Source organism: Mirounga angustirostris, unplaced genomic scaffold (assembly GCF_029215605.1).
Source record: "Mirounga angustirostris isolate CCGP_5_RB_7025 unplaced genomic scaffold, mMirAng1.0.hap1 SCAF_7, whole genome shotgun sequence".
Taxonomy (NCBI): Eukaryota; Metazoa; Chordata; class Mammalia; order Carnivora; family Phocidae; genus Mirounga; species Mirounga angustirostris.
In genome coordinates, this window is record NW_026991715.1 from 125,052,967 (window position 1) to 125,075,810 (window position 22,844).

Genomic DNA, 22,844 nt, shown 5'->3' on the forward strand with positions numbered 1-22,844 from the left:
GTGCTCCTCGTGGTGGGCTCCAGCACCCCACATGGCTTTAGTGTCTGGCTCCCACAGCCTGTACAGCATCTCTACGCCAGGCTGCTCAAGTACCTGGTGGTCAGCAACATCCAGCAGCTTCCCCCAGCACCTTCCTCTGGCAGTGCTATACCAGTGACTCTGGTGAGACAGGTTTCTGGAAAGTTCTGCTGTCAGAGCACAACAAATTCTTTATCATTCAACGAGCCAAAGCTTTGTCCTCTAAAATGTCTGGATCTCAGTCCCGGGGGCCTCTATGCTTGAATGCTTTATCTCCACCCTAGGGGTAATAGATGCTCCTTTTATCTGCTATTCCTGTATTCTTTAGAGTACTCTTTACTTCTTATTAGCCAATACCTCATTTCTCCAATCCTGTTAGTAACTCTTTATAATAAACTTCCCCCTTTTCAAATTGCTGTGTGCTTGCTCTCTACTTATGAGACCCTGCTTGATATACTAAATTTCAAGTGATTAATTAGAAACTGAGAAAAGTATTGGCAGTTTAATCCAATTTGTTTATATACACATTCACACGCAAATGTATATATATATATATATATACACACATATAGACAAACAAATTTATATGTATATATGTATATATATATAAACAAGCAGATCAGATTTTTTATAATTAGATAGTTCAGACTGCTAAAGCAAAGTAGTTCACAGGGTATATCTTTGTTAAGAGAACTCTCATTTTGGAGAAGTCGATTTTCTTCACTAACCATAAAAGATCTAGTACTTATGAGGATGCCTGGGTGGCTCAGTTGGTTAAGCCGCTGCCTTCAGCTCAGGTCATGATCCCAGGGTCCTGGGATCGAGCCCTGCATTGGGTTCCCTGCTCAGTGGGAAGCCTGCTTCTCCCTCTCCCACTCCCCCTGCTTGTGTTCCCTCTCTTGCTGTGTCTCTCTCTGTCAAAATAAATAAATAAAATCTTTAAAAAAAAAAAAAAAAGATCTAGTACTGTATGAGATCACTTTGTTTTCTCTGGTCAATCATTTTTATTTCTCTTTGGAAATAATTATCTAAAGAATAGCAAAATTTAAGAAGAAAAGGTAGTAAAAACAATCAGTGGCTCCATTTCTCTGGCTATATGCTCTATGAAATTGCTCTATTTATATTTGGAGGGAAATACAAAATCTCAACAATCCCACACTAATATTCACCTTACTTTAGCTATTACAGGCAAAGTTGATGTTTTCCCTCTATCACTGTTTTTCATGTGCTCTCTTTGTCAACATTAAAATGAAAAGTTAAGCATCAAGCTCATCATTCCTGTCCCACTTTGCTCTTAATTCTGCTAGCCACAGAGTTAAAAGGACAGGATTAAGGAGTCATTAGACACAGTACTAAGGAGAATTAAAGGGCTTCTTCAAGGGGTATAACATCTGCTCCTCAAATTCCTGCCTAAACAACTAAGATTCCGATCAAAGAGAAAAGAGGGAAAGCCAATCTGACAGTAAACTGGAGTCATGAGGAAGTGAATGTTCTCTCAGGGAGTAACTCTGACACCAGAGGAAGGCTTAGTGACATTGCACAATTCTTTCTGTGAAGTTATTCATGGGGCAAGTGGGAGTATATGAGTGTAAGTGAAGGGGAATGGGAAGGTGAAGATTGAGGATCCTTTTAAGTAGTTTTTGCTCAGCTAGCAAAACAAGCTGGGACATGCAAGACAGATCAACACAGCTGTTTGGGGCTGTCACTTGGGGCTCAGGAGCCAACGTGTCCTGATGTAGTGAAAAGTGCACTGGAATGTGAGTCAGGAGGCCAGGGATCCAAGTCTTCACTCTGCTGTTAAGTGGCTGTGTGAGGGTGAACAGGCCCTTCAGCTTCACTCGGTTCAGCCTCCCCCATCTTTTGGAAAATTAACTGATGCAACTAGTGGGCAGCACCATGCAGAGGTGCTCCTGAGAGAGAGTTCAGGTACTAACTGTATAACTTTGCTGAGTCCTGGTTTCTTGCACTGAAAGAACCTGGAGAAATAACACTTACAGGATCGGGATGAGGAGTAAAAATAATATACATAAAGACACCTAATACAGCACGTGAAATGAGTAGTTGCTATTATTGTTACTTCTTTATTTCTGAGGTCTCTTTAAGATTTGACAGGTATAAAATCTTGGCAGCCAACTATAATGAATATACTCGAATACGCTAAGTATTTCAAATTTATTACAAGTCAAGTTAGTATAAGTTTATCATATTTTTTAATTACCTATTAACCAAAATACTCATGAGAAACATCCTTACATTTTTTCTTACTTTCTGCACCAACTCAAAAAACTCAAGTCTTATGTCAAATGTGACTACTACATTTTTAGAAAAAAAGGATGATAATAATTACAGAAAATACAGTTTCAGATTTGCATGCCATTTTCCAGGTATGCAATATATATTATCCAGGGCTGGGAACAGGGCAAGAAAGCAAGAGACCTGAAGCAGAGCCATCAAAGTTTTCTGTATGAGAATATCAGAAAATACTAATTTATTCCATGCCAAAATAAATATTCAGCTACTTCAGTATTTTAGCTTTAAATTTAAGAATAGATTTCCAGTGCAAAATATTAAGAATATGTCACTTACCAGCTTAAACATGCCAAAGGTTAGTAAGCTAGTAGTAACTTGACAAAATACTGTATCTGTCAAACAAAATTAAAGCCAGAGAAAATTCTATTCAGGACTATATATACATAATTTTACTAAAGCTAATCTATAACTCTTCCCTTCCATTACAATGCATATTCTTATTTAGAAATGTGATAAAATTACTCTATCAATCAAGTATAGATTAATAGCTTCATGACATTATATGATTTCGCAGTAAAGTTCCATGTTAAAATAGGATAGTCAATCCAAAAGGCAAGGAATGAAAATACCTAAACAGTATGTTTTCACGTCTTCTGAAGATTAGAGAAATATGATCAAAAACAGCCAACCAATGAGAATGACTTGAAAGAGCTAAGGCTTTGTTCTGAGTATTCCCAACAGTTTCCTTTATGATAATGTTGATGCTAAAAATAACTCAAGTCTTAATTCTAGTAGCAGAACAACAGGGGCTCAGGATTTCACAATGAATAAAAGGTGCTGAGGGAACACATACAAGAGGGACCTACTTTATTAGAAAGCCTCTCTGGAAAAGCAATGTTTAGGTGGAGACCTAAGCATAAGGAGCTACCTGTTTGTAAAGGGGGAGCAGGTACCAGGGAGCAGGGAAGAGCATTCTAAGCAGAAAACAAAGTATATACTGTGTAAAAATCTCTCAGCCATTCTGCTAGAGCAAGGGAAGAAATAAGCAATGGCCAGATCACAAGGAACATTATAAACCATGGCATTTGGGTTTTAGTCAAAATGTATCAGGAAGGCATCACAGGGATTTAGCATGAACAGTGGGCAAAACAGTAAAGAGACTGATGCAGAATTCTAAGTGAGTTTTAAGCCTGAGGTGAACCCTAAGGCAGGGATTGTAAAAGAAACTGTAGAGGCAGGAGAAGTAAGGAGCATGGTACCTACGGAGTATAGGTACAATACATGAAAGTACTTTTTTCTCCAAATCTTGCATCAGAATTCACACTTTACATCTTGATAGATATTACCAAACTGTTCTGTGGAAAAAAGGTTTAGTAAATGATATCCCATCTTTGCCTTCTCCCAACATTGGATAGCATGCATCTCTTTCTCCTTTGCCAGTCTAAGTGACAAGTAGTACCTCATTGGCATTCTAATTTTTCCTTCCTTTACTGTTAATAAAGTTGAGTATCCATTTTCATGTTTATTGGCCAGTTATATTTCTTCTGCTGTTATCTGTTAATTCATTTCCTTTGACCAGTTTTAATTTTCAAATATCCCTTTCCTTATTGATTTGTAGAAACTATGTATTATGGATAGCAGCCCATTACTTTCAATATGTATTCCAACTTATTTTTGAGTTGATAATTTGTCTTTTAATTTTCTTTACGATGTCTTTTGTTTTCCTAAGTATAAAATATCCTTTTAATTATGACAGCAATTATACTGTTTTGCCATGCCATGTAAAAGTATAAAGTGAAAGTTCTTCTTTTCCCCCACAGAGTACACTTCCATCTGCAAGATATAACCTCCTAAACTTTCTCTAGTAGCTGAAAAATGTAAATATGTAAGTTATATATTACAAAAAGGGGGCACCTAGGTGGCTCAGTCGATTAAGGGTCTGCCTTAAGCTCAGGTCATGATCTCAGGGTCCTGGGATCGAGTCCCACATCGGGCTCTCTGCTCAGCAGGGAGTCTGCTTTTCCCTCTCACTCTCCCTCTTTACTCTCCCTCTCTCTCTCAAATAAATATTTTTTTAAAAGTTTAAAAAATAAAAAGGGAATTTTTGGTAAGTGCTTTTTATTTAATAAACATTAAAAAATGTTTCTTTCTATCTAAAAACATTTCAAGAAAATACGGCTTTGAGCAAAAAACAGGCAAGGACAGAAAACAATATGTAAAAATACATTAAGGCTGCTTTTCAAAAGACACTTAGGAAAAGGAAAAGCTGCAGATTTAGAGGAAATATTTAAGATACACAAATCTTATAAAGAACTTTATCAACCAACCTGAGAAGAACAACTCAATTTTTCAAATGGACAAAAGATTTGGACAGCTCCCTAAAGAAGACATACATAATGAAAGACATAAAAAGATGCTCAGCATCACACTAATTATGGAAATTCAAATTAAAACCATTTACGTATCACTACATACCCAAAACAATGGCTAAATTTTAAATACTGATACCACCAAGTGTACCTAAGGATGTAAATTAACTAAAATTCATACAATGCTGCTTAGAAAGCAAAATGCTATAGGCACTTTTGAAAAGTATGGCAATTTCTCATAAAGTTAACATACACATAGCATACGAGCCAACAACTCACTCCAAATTTACTCTATTTGCCCAAGGAAATTAAAACATTTATCTACAAAAAGACCTGTACAGAAATATTCACAGCAGTTTCATTCAAATATCTAAAAACTGGAAGCAACCCAAATGTCTAACTGGTGAACAGAGAAACAATCTATAGTGTATTCATATGAGGAATACTACACAGCAATGAAAAGGACAAAACCTACTGAGAGAGGCAACAACAAAATCAGATCAATGGTTGCCTGGATGTCAGGAGAAGGGACTGAGCACAAAGTGACTGGAGGGAACTTTAGGGGATAATGAAATGTTCTTTATCTTGACTGTGGTGTTGGTAATATGACTGTATGCATTTCTCAGAACTCCTGGAACTGCACACTTGAAAGGAATATATTTTACTGTACATAAATTATGCCTGAGTAAATATGACTTTTAAAAGTTCACTAAGGTGCAGCCACTATGGAAGACAGTATGGAGGTTTCCTCAGAAAGTTGAAAATAGAGCTACCCTACGACCCAGCAATTGCACTACTGGGTATTTACCCCAAAGATACAAATGTAGTCATCAAAGGGGCACCTGCACCCCAATGTTCATTGGGTTGATGTGGTGGAATGGAATGGAATATTACGCAGCCATCAAAAAATGAAATCTTGCCATTTGCAACGACGTGGATGGAACTAGAGGGTATTATGCTAAGTGAAATAAGTCAATCACAGAAAGACAATTATCATATGATCTCACTGATATGTGGAATTTAAGAAACAAGGCAGAAGATCATAGGGGAAGAGGAAAAAAATGAAACAAAACAAAACCAGAGAGGGAGACAAACCGTATAAGAGACTCTTAATCTTAGGAAACAAACTGAGGGTTGCTGGAGGGGAGGGGGGTAGGGGGATGGGATAACTGGGTGATGGACACTGGGGAGGGTATGTGTTGTAATGAGCACCGGGTATTATATAAGACTAATGAATTAAAGACCTGTACCCCTGAAACAAATAATAGATTATATGTTAATTGAATTTAAATTTTAAAAAAATACAAATATATATATAGGTAAGATATAAGTCAAATGAAATAAATATGACTCTTCTAAAAAATAAAAAAATAAAAGTTCATTAAAACCAATGAGGAACTGAATTATAGTAAGAAATTAGTGAAGTAGTTTAGTTTAAGGGGTTTTCACAGATTGGAGGGGGGAAAAAAGGGAGAAAGAGAGAAAGAACAGAGTCAGAAAAAAGAAAAGGTAAATGGAGAAGAGGTAACAGAGAAACAAGGTTGGATAGACAGTACTCTTAAAGGAGATCAGCAGAGAGAACAGCCTAAACAACTGTCCGAAGGTAGAGGTACAATCCAATTTTATGTTACTAACAAAAACTTAGTAATGGGAAATAATACTTGAAAGGTATGAGAGATATCAACCTGTGAGACTCTACTCTCACATTAAATGACTAAGATAAATAAGAACTAATATCACTGAGTGCTGCTTGACCAAGTGCCACACACTGTGCTACATACATTATTTCATATAATCATTATCACAACCCAAAGAAATGGGTATTGTTAAATCTATTTTACAGGCTAGGAAACCAACAGTCGAAGTGATAAAATAACTTGCCTATTCACACAGCAAATGAACAGGCCAAGACAGAATTCGAATTCAGACTTACATGACTCAGAATCCACACTCTTACCACCCATCACACACATTGACTCCATGGTAATATTTAATTGTAAAATTGAATCTTATATAATTATCGGTCTGCTATGGAAAAGAAAGGGGGGGAAATACTCCAATGGAAGCCTAGGAAAGTAATGAAGCTTCCCCCATCCCACTATAACTGACAGTTATGACATAAGCTCAGCTGAATTAGCAGAGAAGACGGTGTATAATGCCCAATGGCTACAGCATTGGTTCATCCATTCTAATTTCTAGCAATAGACATTTTTAAATTTCTGAATCTAGGGTTAACCTAGGAAGGCAAAATACTAAAGTATTATTTTTCTTTGTTTAACCAAATGAATGAAATAACAAATATATACTAAGAAATGCAAACGACATTTCCAAAAGTAGAAATCATACCTCAGGGGCAATCAATTTTAATACAAAATGAATAGAAATCATAAGATGCAATAAAACTCATTAATCAGTTATCTTAAGAATACATGCCCTGTTTTTTGTTTTTTAAAAGAACTAAACAGATCAGCCTGAAGACTCAACATCACCAACAGTGCAGAGCCATAGATTTCAAAAGCTGCCTGTTCCTATTTGCCCTTAACTGATAGGGTTTAAGTCAAAGAGTTTAGGTCTTCCAGGAAAAGAAATCTGTATGCTTCCTTTCTTTTTGAAAAGACAGGTACACTTGGTGAAAAATGGTCTTCTACTCTATACAACAAGAAACTTTTTAAAAAAGATTTATTTGAGAGAGAGAGCACAAGCAGGAGGGGCAGAGGGAGAGGTAGAGAAAATCTCAAGCCGACTCTACACTGAGTGCAGAACCTGCCTGACTCGGAGCTCAATCTCACAACCCTGAGATCACAACCTGAGTGGAAACCAAGAGTTGGACACTTAACCTTCTGTGCCACCCAGGCGCCCCTACAACAAGAACCTTTTTAAGAAAAATATGAGAATATTCTATTATTTACAACATATTTAACAAAGAATAAATTCCCATTATCTGCCTGGCAGTATTCCATGTACTGGAACACAAGTAAACAAATGTGAAAAACAGATTGTGTCTGATGGTGGTAAATACTATAAAGGAAATAAATCAGAGCAATGAACAGAGTAATGGCAATGGAGAGAAGCTACTTTGTGATGGGATGCTTAGGAAAGGGCTCTGAGGAGCTGACATTTAAGCTGAGACACAGTACAAGAGTTCGCTGATGTTTAGTTAACAAGATAAAATTCACAAATTATGTAACTTGACAACAGTTACAGAAGGCAGCAGAAACGCAGGAAATTAAGTTTTAAAAAATGCTTAAGCTTATATAATTTTACAAAGCAAATATCAAAGAGAAAGGGAAAATATATTCAGATACATAGTGTTTATCAAAGAATATTAACTGTGCTTTTTCCCACATACCATTTCACCTCCTATTAAAGCTTTCTGTTGATGCACATGGTCTCATTTGACCTTCATACAGACCAAGTAAACAACCTCCTCTCCAGTTAGTAAACCACAAGAAGTTTTATCAATGCCTCGAAATATCCCAACATACATGAGAATAACTTGTGATTTTAGCAACCTAATATTACAACTGAAGGCATCTTACTTTCCAACTTTTTCCTTCTTACTGGTGATATCCAAGATTAGTTACAAACAAATAAAAGCTTGTTATATGTAAGGCTGAAGGAGGCTAGAGGATGTGGTATTCTACCTAGCATACAGCCTAATTAATGATGCCACTGATCGGTAATATCTATGGGGGGAAAAGTCATACATGGCAAAATTTGCAAAATCTAGTAGTTAATATATAACATATTAACATATTAATAAGGTAAGTTATAAAGCAAGTTTACCAATTTACTAATAAATATAAAAAGTTCAAATATATGTTGTCATTAACCTGAATTAATGAACTAGATCAAGTGAAAAGAGACACAACGACATGATTACTGAAATATATGTAACTCTGCTTCCATACACATCAACTCATACAAGTCATGGGTCTCAGTTTGCAAGGGGACTCTCTGTCCACCTTCACCTTCTTTTTCAGAACTAACTGATAACACACAGAGAGAAAGCACAAATGCCTAAACAAATCACTAATCTTATCATGCAATTATGTGAAATGAATAAACTATTATGATGCACAAATATCAGCTGTAAAGTAACAAAAAACAACTTCCCTAAAAGCCAAAACATTATTACCTCAGTTACACGGCATGGGCAGTGAATAAAGTATTGAGATATGTAAGGCTTACAAATAAAGGAATTAAGCAAACACACACCCTCAACTGTTTCTAATAGCACTTATTCTAAATGGTTTCAATCCCTCTGTGCTTTTGTATAACATAATGATTAATGGTACATGCTCTACAGTTAGAATGCCTGCATTCAAATCCCTGGTCTATCACTTTGTGTGACCTTAGGCTAATTAATTAATCTCTCTAAGCCTCCATTTCCACATCCATAAGACAGGGATAATAAATGTATCTATGACACACGGCAGTTATAAGAATTAACTGATATGAAGAACTCAGCCAGACTCAATAAACTATTATGCAAACAGATCATATCTTCTTTGTTCTTTAACAAAAGAAAACATTTATTCCTGCATTAAATAAGTAGAATATACACATAGTTAAAACTCAAAAGATATAAAAGGGACAAGTAACAACATGTTTTCTTCCCATCTTGGTCTCCCAGATAACCATTTCTTTTCCCTATAAACAACTAGTGTTATTGGTTTCTTCTCTACCTTTCCAGAAACATTTTATGCATATATATGCAAATAGTACATATTGTTTTTTCCAAGCTTTTAAAAAAAAGCTATATACTATTCTCTAAAAAAAACAACTATATACTCTTCTATACTATGCTTTTTTAACTACATATTTTGAGGATTGTTCCACAATTGATCCTTTTCTCAATGCCTTAGGTCAGTATTTTTCAAATATGAGTAGTAACACCTGCCTTTTGATGGGAGAACAGCTTAGAGATCATTTTGTGATGACAAATTATTATTACATTACTTAACTGCATATAAACAGGTGACAAGGGTCCTTATCCTTACAACTCTTATAAAACTATGAATTTAAAAGTAAACATTAACCACTCCACACCCACAGAAATGACCATCATGGAAAAGATAGTACCATATGATGGTGAAAATGTAAAGACACTGGAACCCTTATATACTGCCAGTACAAATATAAAATGGTGCAATCACTCTGGAAAACAGTTTGTCAGGTTACTAATATATTAAACATAAATTTACCATATGACCTAGCAATTCCCAATCTAGGTAGTATCAACCTAAGAAAGATAGATGGAAACATCCCAAGACTTGTACACAAATGTTCATAGCAGCATTATTCATAATAGCCAAAATGTGCAAATAACCCAAATGTGTCCACCAACTGGTGAATGGACAAACAAAATATGCCATATATACATTCATACATAAATACAAAATGCAATACTATTTGATCATAAAAAGGAACAAGGTACAGATGTGTCCTACAATATAGATGAACCTCAAAAACATTATAAGAGGGACGCCTGGGTGGCTCAGTCGGTTAAGCGCCTGCCTTTGGCTCAGGTCATGATCCCAGGGTCCTGGGATCGAGTCCCACATCGGGCTCCCTGCTCCGTGGGGAGCCTGCTTCTCCCTCTGCCTCTGCCTCTCTCTCTCTCTCTCATGAATAAATAAATTTTAAAAAAATCTTTAAAAAAAAAAGAAAAAAAAACATTGTAAGAGGCCAGATACAAGAGACCACATACTGTATGATTCCATGTATATGAAATGTCCAGAAAAAGCAAACTGAGAAAGAAAGATTAGCAGCTGCCTAAGGCTGGAGGTGGAAATGAAGAGTGACCACAATGGGAATGAGATTTGATTTTAGAGTGATGGAAATCAGACTGTGGTACTGGTTGCACAATTCTGTAAGTTTACTAACAATTATTGAATTGCACACTTATAATGAATGAATTTTATGTTATGTAGACGGTACCTCAATAAAGTGATTTTTTAAGTAAATACTAAAACAAAAGATCCAATAGAATTCAAATTAATTTTGAGATGTTTGCTGAAACAATATCATACAGAATGAAACAACTTCTTTATTGTGTAACAAATTAATTATGTCCACCTACCTAAGTCCTCTAACCTACCTTCGGATCAGCTAGTTAATGAATATTTATTGCCTGCTATATAGCACATGCCTATTTTACTGTGTTCCACTGATGACTCAATTTCCCCCCCCAATTGTCTCTTTTATAACTACTGTGAAAAATTTATTCATACATCACTTTATGACAAAACAAACCTTCACTTGGTGCCAACACATTTATGTATGATGTGTGTCTCTGCTCCTTTCTCACTAGGCCCTGGCAACTGTAAGTGAAAAGAGTACTTCAGCCCAAATGATTTTAAACATATAGGTAAACAAATACGGGCATTAGGGATGGGCCAAAGATTATCAAAATGAAAAAACAATACTTTCTAATTAATGAAAGAAATTCATGAGCCCCTAAAAGTATGCCCATAAAACCCAATTTGAGAACTCTGTAATGTGCAGTGTCAGAAGTTACTCAAGTATGTAGAGCAGTTCTGCTATGTGTCCATTCACAAATTGGCTTTGGGAAGATGATCTCTAATGCATGATCAAAAACAACCTTGTCTTCAATTATGAAATGGAAATTAAGCATTTACAAATCAAGTAAGAATAATAATTTTAAAGAAACACCTAATGAAAAATAGAATTCATCCACATGAAAAGGCTGAACATTTAAGACAAATGATTAACAAACTATTGAAACCATATCATGTGATAAAAATCTTGAGGGGGTCTTGATATAGACCCCTGTGTTGGGCTCTGTGCTCAGCGGAGAGTCTGCTTGAGATTCTTTCCTTCTGCCCCTCCCTGCTCTCTCTCCCTCTCTCTCAAATAAATCTTAAAAAAAAGATATATATCTTTTATACACACACATACACATATACACACACACACACAATGGAATATTACTCAGTCATTTAAAAAAATGAAATCATGTTATTTGCAATAATGTGAATGGATGTAGAGGGTATTCTGCTAAATGAAGTAAGTCAAAGACAAATACTGTATGATTTCACTGATACGTGGAACCTAAAACACAAAACCAACAGACTCTTATACAGAGAACTCATGGTTGCTAGAAAGGAGGTGGGGGGGCAGTATGAGAAATAGGCAAAGAAGATTAAGATACCCAGTTATAAAATAAATTAAGTTATGGAAATGAAAAGTATAGTATTGGAAATGTAGTCAATAATATTGCAATAATATTGTACGATGACACATGGTGACTACACTTATCATGATGAGCACTGAGTAAAGAATTGTCAAGGGACGCCTGGGTGGCTCAGTCAGTTAAGCGGCTGCCTTCGGCCCGAGTCATGATCCCAGGGTCCTGGGATCGAGTCCCACATCAGGCTCCTTGCTCAGCAGGGAGCCTGCTTCTCTCTCTCTCTCCCTCTGCTTGTGCTCTCTCTGTCAAATAAATAAAATCTTTAAAAAAAAAAAAAAAAAAGAATTGTCAAATCACTATGTTGTACACCTGAAACTAATGTAACGTTTTATGTCAACTATAGTTCAATAATAAGTGCTTTTTAAAAATACAGGCAATCAGCAGCATTATTTACAATAGCCAAACTATAGAAGCAGCCCAAGTGTCCACTGACAGATGAATGGATAAAGCACATACACACCAGACTAATGTAACATTGTAGGTTAACTACACTGGAATTAAAAAAAAAAAAAAAAAGATACAGGCAATCCTTGCTTTGCATAGTTCTGATGCATGAATTTCAGTTACCATAGTTTAGAAAAATTACCAGGCTCCAACAGCATGGCTCAAATTTCAGTTATTCCCAGGCCACACCAACTCTAAAGAATTAGAAATTCTAAAGGTGAGGTCCAGCATTTAACATTTTTTTAAGTTTGTATTTTAATTCCAGTTAACATAGAGTGTTATAATAGTTTCAGGTATGCAATATAGTGATTCAACACTTCCATGCATCACTCTGTGCTCATCCTTAATCTCTATCACTTATTTAATCCATGTCCCCACCCACCTCTCCTCTGTTACCATCAGTTTGTTCTCTATAGTGAAGGGTCTGTTTCTTGATTTGTTCCTCTCTCTCTCTATTTTTTTTTCCCCTTCAGCATTTAACATTTTAACAAGCCCTTCAGATGGTTCTGAACTATGGTAAGTTATACACAATATGCTATACAACACTTGGAAAGAATATAGAACATGTAGTGATATTAAAAATCTCTAAATTGTGAAGTGGAAAACAAAAACAAATTATGGAATAACAACCATCTGATATCATTTATGAAAACAAATATAGTATACACTCTTTTGATGGGTATGTATATTTGTCAATGGTGGCATAAAAAAAACTTAAAGAATATATACACCATCATGAAAACAGTAAGAATACCTAGCAAAGAGATTTTTAAGAGATGATCAAGGAAGAACTTTAGGTTTAACTGTAATGTTTTAATTTCTGTATGAGAACATAACTTAATACATTAATTAATTAAAATGTTTTTAAAATAAGAGAATAGAGGGGCGCCTGGGTGGCTCAGTTGGTTAAGCGACTGCCTTCGGCTCAGGTCATGATCCTGGAGTCCCGGGATCGAATCCCGCATCGGGCTCCCTGCTCAGCGGGGAGTCTGCTTCTCCCTCTGACCCTCCCCCTTCTCACGTGCTCTCTCTCTCTCTCTCTCTCATTCTCTCTCTCAAATAAATAAATAAAAAATCTTAAAAAATAAAATAAAATAAGAGAATAGAGAGTAGCCATTTTTAAATGGGCAGAAGATAAGGAATTCTTAACTTGGGGCTACCTAAGTGATCCAAAGCTTCTTAATATTTTATGAAAAATTTTACTCCATCCACATTTTTTTGCATAAAGGGTACATCCGAAGGATCTGTGAGCCCAAGGATTCAAACTCATGAACATACATATATAATTTTTGAGAATCTGTGAAGAAACAAAACAAAAGGTGACTAGCAGACTGGATTAGAGAAAATGCAGTACTGATGATTTTCACTAAATGGGACAAAGAAAGACTTTAGAAACTAGAGATTCACAAATCTAATATGGATGCTGGCTGGGCAAAAGTCCAAAACAAATTATTAAACATACTTCAAAATACCAAAATGGAAGCTGCATCAAAAAGAAGTTGAATAACAACAGAAGAAAAGCATTTTGAAAACTCTCATTTTTATGCTGGTAGGTCAAGAAAACATTTGACCTCAAAGCATTTTTAGTGTCCCAGGGAAATGAGAACAAGGTCAAAAATACTAAAAAAATTCATCAGAGATGCCCAAAATTCAAAACACCTGATCTCATGCTCACTCCTAAACTTAGGACTTCTGCCTCCTATCCTGAATGGCTATGGGGATCTTTGTGTGAATGCCTCTTTGACACCCACTTACTCACCACGGTGAATAGATGGTCTAAAAACAGCACACTCTGCTTTTATACCTTCAAGACAGTCAACAAACTCCCTTAAGTTTTCTTCACAGGTGATACAGGAACAATGTAGATGAGTGACAAAAGGTATGGAAAAATTTAGCTGAGTAACAGATGTTTATAGATTCTCATAGGGGTGAGGAATTTAATCTAAAGGGTTAACAGATCAACATGAAAATAAAGAATTTCTCTTTTATTTATTTATTTATTTATATTTTTTAATTTATTTGTCAGAGAGAAAGAGAGAGAGAGGGCACAAGCAGGGGGAGTTGCAGGCAGAGGGAGAAGCAGGCTCCCTGCTCAGCAGATGGCTCAGGAGGGCCACGGTGGGGGGAGCTGGGACAAATGGGGGTTTCCTAAAGATCGCACTAGATGATTTTATACAAGAATTTGGGGGAGGTGAGGAGTGAGGGGATAGTAAATTTCCTGAGCCATGTGGGTCCTTTAGGAGTTTCTCTTCAGGCAGGTTTTTTTGTCTTTTTAGTATATAATTATATATGACTATATAAATATAACTAATGTATGTGAGAATGGGCTGGCTGACTGAGGTGTTGGGGTCAACAGGGACAAGCCAAGGAATCCTCCCCTTGGGTCAGCACCCCTTCCTTCACCCCCAGTCCCAGGACAAGTACTTGGAAGCCAAGTGACGTGATCTTGCACTCACAAGGTGTCTGCCAGCTGCCTCCTCTCAAAGGTCACGCCTTCTGGAATGAGAAGAGGACCACCATGGATCCATTCCAAGGAGTTCTACAGCTGGGGCTCCCAGAAGTACCCAGCAGTTTAAGGGGTGGAGGCCTCCTTGCCATCACAAGCTCCCCACGCCCCAACTTAGTGGCTGGTTCCTCAGTGGCCTTGCAGCTCCCTGCCTCTCCTGGTATCAGCAGCTTCCAGCTAGATGGGCAGGGGTTGGGCAGAACTAAAGAGCTGGCTTGGGTCAAAGGCTCAAGCTCTGCCTAGTAGGATCCTGATTCTCCACAGCCACCCTGCCTCTCCCACTGTGTGTCCTACCTGAGTGGATGACAGAGTGGAGAGCTTGCCTTTGGATTTAGTTCCTAAATCAATCATCTTACCAATAATCTCATCAATAATTTCTCAGTGTGAAATTTTAATTTAAAAATTTCAAAGAGACTTTTCCTTAAAAAAAAAAAAAAATGGAGGGCGCCTGGGTGGCTCAGTCAGTTAGGTGTCTGCCTTCGGCTCAGGTCATGATCCTGGGATCGTGGGACCAAGCCCAGCATCAGGTTCCCTGCTCAGCGGAGAGTCTGCTTCTCCCTCTCCCTCTGCCTGCCACTCCCCTGGCTTGTGCTCTCTCTCTCTCTGTCAAATAAATAAATAAAATCTTTTAAAAAATGGAGCAAGGATACAGCTTAACCATTCTGTGACTGTTTCACACATATACTTGGGTTAAACAAACACAGAAATAATGGTTGGAGGGAGCCAGAGTTCTCACTGTTAGAAAGTGAAGGTTTCCAAGGAGGAGGAAGGCTAGAGTGAACCAGTGTATTCTAGATTAGAGTCAGAGACATGGGTATGAACCCCTGCTTACCTTAACATGGATGCAAATGGATAAAGAAACAATTGTATAGATCTAGCACATACACAGGTGAGTATACATGCATTCAATTCCCAGCTCTGTCAGCTGAGAAGGCCTAGAAGAACAACAAGCACACCAAGAACCTAGATCCTGTTTTTAGATACCATTGTCCTAACAAATATGACTGATTCTAGGACTGGGGCAGGGACAATACAAGATGAGTCTGGAGCATCTAATAGTACCAAAAAGTAAAAAGTACTCAAAAAAAAAAAAGGAGGCATATCAAAGAAAGGATCACAAGAGCCAAATTGCAAGAGCTCCTAATGACTACAGCTGAAATAATCTTAGCAACATAATAAATAACATTGTATTGGCTTACAACCAAGATATAAAACAAATATCAAGTAGTCAATACTGGTAGAAATAACTGGTTAAATAAATAAACAAACAAACAAATAAATAAATAAATAAATAGGAGAAGAGACAATTCTTCCTAAAAGAAGAATTCTAAGTAGTTTATGTAAACACTACCCCTCCAGGAGGTGGAGCTTAATTTTTCCATTTTCCCAAATGTAAGCAGCATTTACTGACTTACTTCCAAAGAACAGCATATGGAAAGGGGAGGAAAAAGTAACTTTACAGTGGAGAAACCTTAAAAACATGATAGCATGTACCCCCACTATGTGATAAGAAGGGCACTTCACCTCTGTGATATTCATCCCCAAGACCCAGAGTCCCAGTCTAACCAGGAAAAACATCATAAAAAAACAAATCAAGAAACATTCTACAAAATACCTGACCAGGACCCCTCAAGACTGTCAAGGTCAGGAAAAACAAGGAAAGACTGAGAAGGCATAATCAACCAGAGAAGACTAAACAGAGAAATGAAGACTAAATGTAAGGCGTATCTTCGAAGGCATATTAGTGGAAAAAACAGTGAAATGCAAAAACAGTTTGGAGTTTGATTCATAGTAATGTACCAATGTTGGTTTACTTCCATAAATGTACCGTGGTAATGTAAGATATAAACAACAGAGGAAACTGAGTTAGGGGTATGCCTGAACTCTGGATGATATTTGCAGCTTTTCTGTAAATTAAAAAATATTCTGAAGTTAAAGTTTACTAAAATTTGAAATGGATATATCAATATGATCTTGTCACTTAAATACACACACACACACCCCTGTATTTTCTACCTCTTTCCACTGAAAAGGTCAAGAAGGAATGATATCCCACTATTAATGAGCAGGTATAACATTCAGATTTGGTCTCTAAATACCATTCCCACTTAAAAAAAAAAAAAAATGATCTCCATGGGGAAATGCTGATTCTAGGACCTGGAAAGGAATATACTAGGAAGCTTACATCATGTTATGCCAGAAAATAAGTAAGCTTTTAAAGTCTAATGAGTACATGTAAAAACTACATAGCAATCAGGGACTCCCCTGACCAAATCTGGGACAATTTAAACATCAAAAAGAATAATGACTACAACTGACTGGAACACATGAAAATTTTAAAGTCATAAATCCTGCCACTCAAAAAGGAAAAAGAAAAAAACACCACCACCAATAACAGCAACAACTCATTTATCACCACCTACCCCTGAAATAAAAATGGGGAGTTAAAGAAATAACCAAGTATTTATCCTGCCTTCACAGTAGAACTGTATTTTAGGGTAGCCAAATAATATCAGTTAAAATGGAAAAGTTCTATTAGAAGAACGTCAACAAATAAATGTAGATGAAATAATGGAATTTAGAAAACCAAGAAAAGCACCAACTTAACAACGCTCAATGAGAGAACTGATTCAGGTATGAATAATCAATGGATGCTAAACTTATTAAGTGAAGTAATGAGAATCTAGATATTTCCATGCTATCAACTATCTCCCCACAAAGTTCTTGCCTATCTCAAGTATATAATATTAACTTTACAATGGAAGAATGAGATGTCACCAATTTAATCCAGGGATCAATCTTAATTGTGAGTCTCAACAAGTTGCATTGTCAGCAACAACTAGACAATAAATACATGCCATGTGATGTGATACACTAGAGATGATCATCAAGGCTTTGAATCTTCTATAAGAAATACTGGAGACAAAGAAATAAGCTAAATGATACCATAAAGAAGCAATTAAAAAATTCAGGGAGGAAAAACCTTGTGAAGCACAACTGACCTGTTTAATAAAGTCATGGGAAAGAAAATGGTTTGGAAGGAGACCCTCTTCTAGATTAAAAGATATGTAAGAGAGGTACACAATAAATGTGATATGTATTACTTGGTTGGATCCATGTTTGACAAACCAACATTAAAACACATTCTGAGAGCAAACTGGGGAAATTTAAATATGGAATGATTATTAGAAATATTAAGAAATTCTAAATTATTTTGTTAGGGTAATTGGAGCTATATTTATATAGGGAAATGTCTATATTTTTGAAAGATTCATGCTGAATTATTTCAAACTGAAAGTTATGTATGTCTTTACTTTTAAATACTTCAAAAGTTACAAAATTGAGATGAAGCAAATACAGAAAAATGTAACTGTTAAATCTAGGTAAAGGATAAACAGCTATTATAGTAATCCCTTCACTTTTCTCTGTGTTTGAAATTTTTCACAGTAAAAAATGAATTACAGATGGATGTATAAATAGATAAAAAATACATTAAGTAAAAAAATATGTATTGTCATAAAAAATAGAGTCACATTACTTGGACATTAGGGGCAAATGACAGCAAAGTTAAACAGTTCTCATGATTTAAAATAGTAACATTCACCATCTGTTTGCAGTACTAGAATTTATATTAATCTTGTACAGATTGTCAAGAATTCTCTTTATTCCCATCTACCCTTTGATAGCTCACTATTATATATAGGATGCAACAATTTAATTATGGAAGAGAAAATAAGCTTATTCTTGGGTTTTTCTGCATTTTCAATTACAACAGCATAGCAAATGACACAGTTTAGTAATAGAGCACTGGCTTGAGACTCATGAGACATGATTCTATTCGGAGCTGATCATTAATAGAGTACTGAATAATCCTGAACAAGTGAGTTTACAGTTGTAAAAGTAGAAGGGGAACACAATCCTTAATCAAGAGACTATCAAACGGGAATAAAAGATATTATCTCATATTTTAAATACATTTTTTAAAAGTCATCATACTAACTCAAGATACCAAGTTACTATTTTAAATAAGAGCTTTATTAAATACAGCCATCATTGGAGATACCCTGTTTATAAATTTTTTTTTCCTTTCCAATTGATCAGAGATCTGCTATGTTCATTTAAGGAATTCTCTGATCTCTACTAAAGATAGTTTAAGAGTTAGGACTTCAAAATTTACAAGTCAGTATGATTTGTACAAAACTGACCAGAGCCATGTTTAGATATAACTTTTAGGTTATTTTGCTAGATAACTGTAGCTGCCAGAGAAATCTGAAGTCTCAGACCCAATTCTGAGCCATATATAGACATTTATTATCTAAGCATTTATTAGCAAGTAAGCAAAAACAATTCATATGACTTGCTCCGCAAGATTAAGAAAAATCCCAGCTCTCTAGCCTTTCAGTTACTCCAACCACCACTTTCATGAAAGGTTCACTGAAAGCAAACACTCAATAGCCCAGAAATAGGAACTTTATCCATATAGTTGAAAGAATCCAGAGTTTACAGGTAGATACTAGGTCTAGCAAAAACCATCATCCCCAAGAGTTCAAGTTAAAGGCAAACTAGATTCTTAAGCCCTACTCATGCAAGAGTAGAAAATTGGGTCTAAGTAAAGTTCAGCTAATTCACCTATCTTGAATATCTAGTTAGTAAGACCTCATTTCCAACATACATTATGCAAGTTAACAAGATATCAGTTTCACCAATAAAAATCTATTTTTGATATCTAATATCTAAAAGATACCTAAAAGATAAAGATAAAAAGATATGGTCAAAAACAGAAATAAGAAGGTGGCCTGTGGTTGCAACATGTAAAGCCCTTTCTGATATAATGCTAGCTGACCACACCTGCACAGTGCAGCGCTGGCTAGCACCTGGTTATTGGCTTAGCATATATCATACACATATACATAACACTACACAGTATTTACTAGAGTATTGAAATAAACTAGGCAAGGTAATAATCTCTAAATACAAATATTTTTTTACAAAACAACAAAAGACTGAAAACATCTTTAAAATTTAGGTTAATGAAAGTGAAGGAAAGAAATCTAAGGTACATTTTTCTTTCATTCAAATAATGAAGGTAACATATGGTCATATAAACTTAGTGTATTTTGGTACAAAGCATTATAGACGGAATTCAAATGATAACAGCTCTATCTTCAAATATGAAGGTATTAAGTTGTGCAATACATACCATTCACAGGGCTGAAGGGATCGAAATGCCTTAAAAGAAGCATCCATTCCAGCAAAATCCCAAAACTTAACATCATAGTCATATCCTCCAGTCACCAAACGGGCACCTGAGGGATCCAGACCCAAAGCAGAAACCTGGTTTAAAAAAAAAAAAAAAAAAAAAATTTAACTGGAGAAAACTACTTACAGTCTACAATAACCTCCATTTCCTTTCTCTAACCTGATCTCCTATATTATAGGCACTGGAAGTACAGCCCACCAGCTGTTATTACTTCTAAAAAGTGTGACTGGATAGCATCTTCTCTATTATTTGACCTTGTTATTATGACTGTTATTTCTTTTGAAATGAAGAAAAAATATTTTAATGTAATTAATGTATTTGCCAGCTTAGTCCCAACTTACCTACCAAACCTCATAAATAATTCAGCTTTTTCAATAAACAATTTTGAGAAAACCTTTTGATATTTTAACTACCACTAACAGAAGAAGACCACATGAATCTAAAATTACCAAAATGAGAAAATGCCAAAGGGAATGTTAAGAAATCTATTTAATGAAGTAGGACAAAGTAGAAATTATTTTCTTGTGTATATGGCTAAATGACTCAACATAATCACCTTAAACAGTTATTTTTAAAGCTGAATTTATAAGTGACTAACTACATTATAATACCACTTTTATATTGTTTCCATAAAATATCTGCCTTCCCTGTGAATTTTCCTAGGTCCAATGCACATGTGAATGCCCAACTGGTAACTCACTATTCTTAAGCAGGAAGTCCCTGGATCTACTGCCCTCTCAGGAGGAAAAAAAATACATTAGAAATAATTAACATGGGCGCCTGGGTGGCTCAGTTGGTTAAGCGACTGCCTTCGGCTCAGGTCATGATCCTGGAGTCCCTGGATCGAGTCCCGCATCGGGCTCCCTGCTCGGCGAGGAGTCTGCTTCTCCCTCTGACCCTCCCCCCTCTCATGTGCTCTCTCTCTCATTCTCTCTGTCAAATAAATAAATAAAATCTTTAAAAAAAAAAAAAAAGAAATAATTAACAGATATTACCATACATATCTGAAATACTAAAAAGATCAAAGTTTTATATAAAGGAAGCAACTATAAATCAGTTCTCCTAATAGACTTGAAATGTTATTAATGTAATAAAATTACTGTAATTAAAACCAGATATTTACAAAATAATTTTACTCATTTCAATCACTACCTGCAAACACTGATTTCAGAACATAAGGGAATTATATATAAATATAATTAATGACTTATTATATGTTTAAATTAGATAGGTACTACTCTAAATGTGTTAAAGAAAGCATTCAAAGGAGAACTAAGTCATTTTTTATGCCTGAACAATTATATGTCCTAAAACCTAAAACAATGAAAAATAGAAATAATAAAAATAAACAGTAGCTTTTGAAGTCTAGGAAGTGACTTCTGCTACTACCAACTACAAACAAAAGTACGTCCATGCCCACTCTATCCTTCTACCCTCCTGTTACAATTAAAGAGGTGTCCTCCTCCTGATAGGACTAACTGCACCAGTGTTCATCCCATTACAATACAATTTGAAACTGCAAATTCATTTGTGGTTTGTCTATTCTGTGCCTGTCCTCCCCTCAAGGGTGTAAGCTCCACTCCCTCGCTGCAACTGCCAGCATGGAGAACAGGGGCAGAGGCCTACAGTCAAGGTAGGAGAACTGATGACTAGCCGTAGGTATCTTCCTTGAGTCCTCCGTGGGGAAAAGGAAAGGGCTGTTTGGAGCCAGCAACTTCCAACTTCCAAAGAATCATTGGTCGGCCTTCAGCTCGGGTCATAATCTCCAGATGATCTCAGGATTATCCCAGGATGATCTTGGGATCCTAGGATCGAGCCCTGCGGAGCACTCCCCACTCAGAAGGGCTCCCACTCAGCGGGAGTCCGTTTCTCCCTCTCCCTCTGCCCTTCCCCCCACCACTCATGTGTGCTCTAATAATTAAATAAACGTTTGTTTTTTTTAAAAAAAAAAAAAAAGGAAGCTCTAATTGATTTTTTAATGTGCAAAACAAGGGGGCACTATGTTTTTAATTATAATTCTTTAAAAGATAAAATTAAATTTAAAAAAATAGAAATATTTAAATAAAACATGTAAAACTCATGAACACTCGTAAAAATCTCTGAACTGGAGCGCCTGGGTGGCTCAGTCAGTTAAGCGGCTGCCTTCGGCTCAGGTCATGATCCCAGGGTCCTGGGATCAAGCCCCGCATCGGGCTCCCTGCTCAGCGGGAGGCCTGCTTCTCCCTCTCCCACTCCCCTGCTTGTGTTCCTGCTCTCGCTGTCTCTGTCAAATAAATAAAATCTTAAAAAAAAAAAAATCTCTGAACTAAATGATAGGGAAGCTTCTGTTTAAGTATGAACTGTCTACAGTTCCTTTCCTAATTTACTTAAAAACATGAAAATTAGTAAAATTCTGTCACAATTTCAGAAAAATACCAGAACTCTGATTTAATAAAAAGTAGATATAAGATCACAAATCAGATGGAAATGGTTTCTTAAAACAGCAGTTCTCAGATACTTAAGTTTCAAGCCACTTTATACTCTTTAAATCTATTGAGGACCCCAAAAAGCATTTGTTTATGTGAGTTATATGTACCTGTATTTACCACAGTAAAACTTTAAGCCATTTTAAAATATTTATTGTTCACTTCATTTAAAACAACAATAAACCTACTATACTCTAACAAATATTTTTATGAAAATGGTATTTTCAAAAGCAAAAAATTCAGCAAGAAGAATGTCATCTTTCTCTATTAATTCTATCATTTGCATCATTTCTGGGTTGATTTCTACTGATTGATG

At 36.0% G+C, this 22,844-nt stretch overlaps 1 protein-coding gene across 4 annotated transcripts in view; it reads right to left on the reverse strand.

Annotated features, from left to right (window-relative positions):
- WDR70 (WD repeat domain 70) overlaps positions 1-22,844 on the reverse strand; it is a 295,418-nt gene that overhangs the window by 214,532 nt on the left and 58,042 nt on the right. For all 4 annotated transcript variants that reach the window (XM_045862134.2, XM_064596782.1, XM_064596784.1 and 1 more), the window contains one exon: positions 20,004-20,137. In XM_045862134.2, the coding sequence (XP_045718090.1) occupies positions 20,004-20,137 (134 nt within the window). The remainder of the gene's footprint in view (positions 1-20,003; positions 20,138-22,844) is intronic.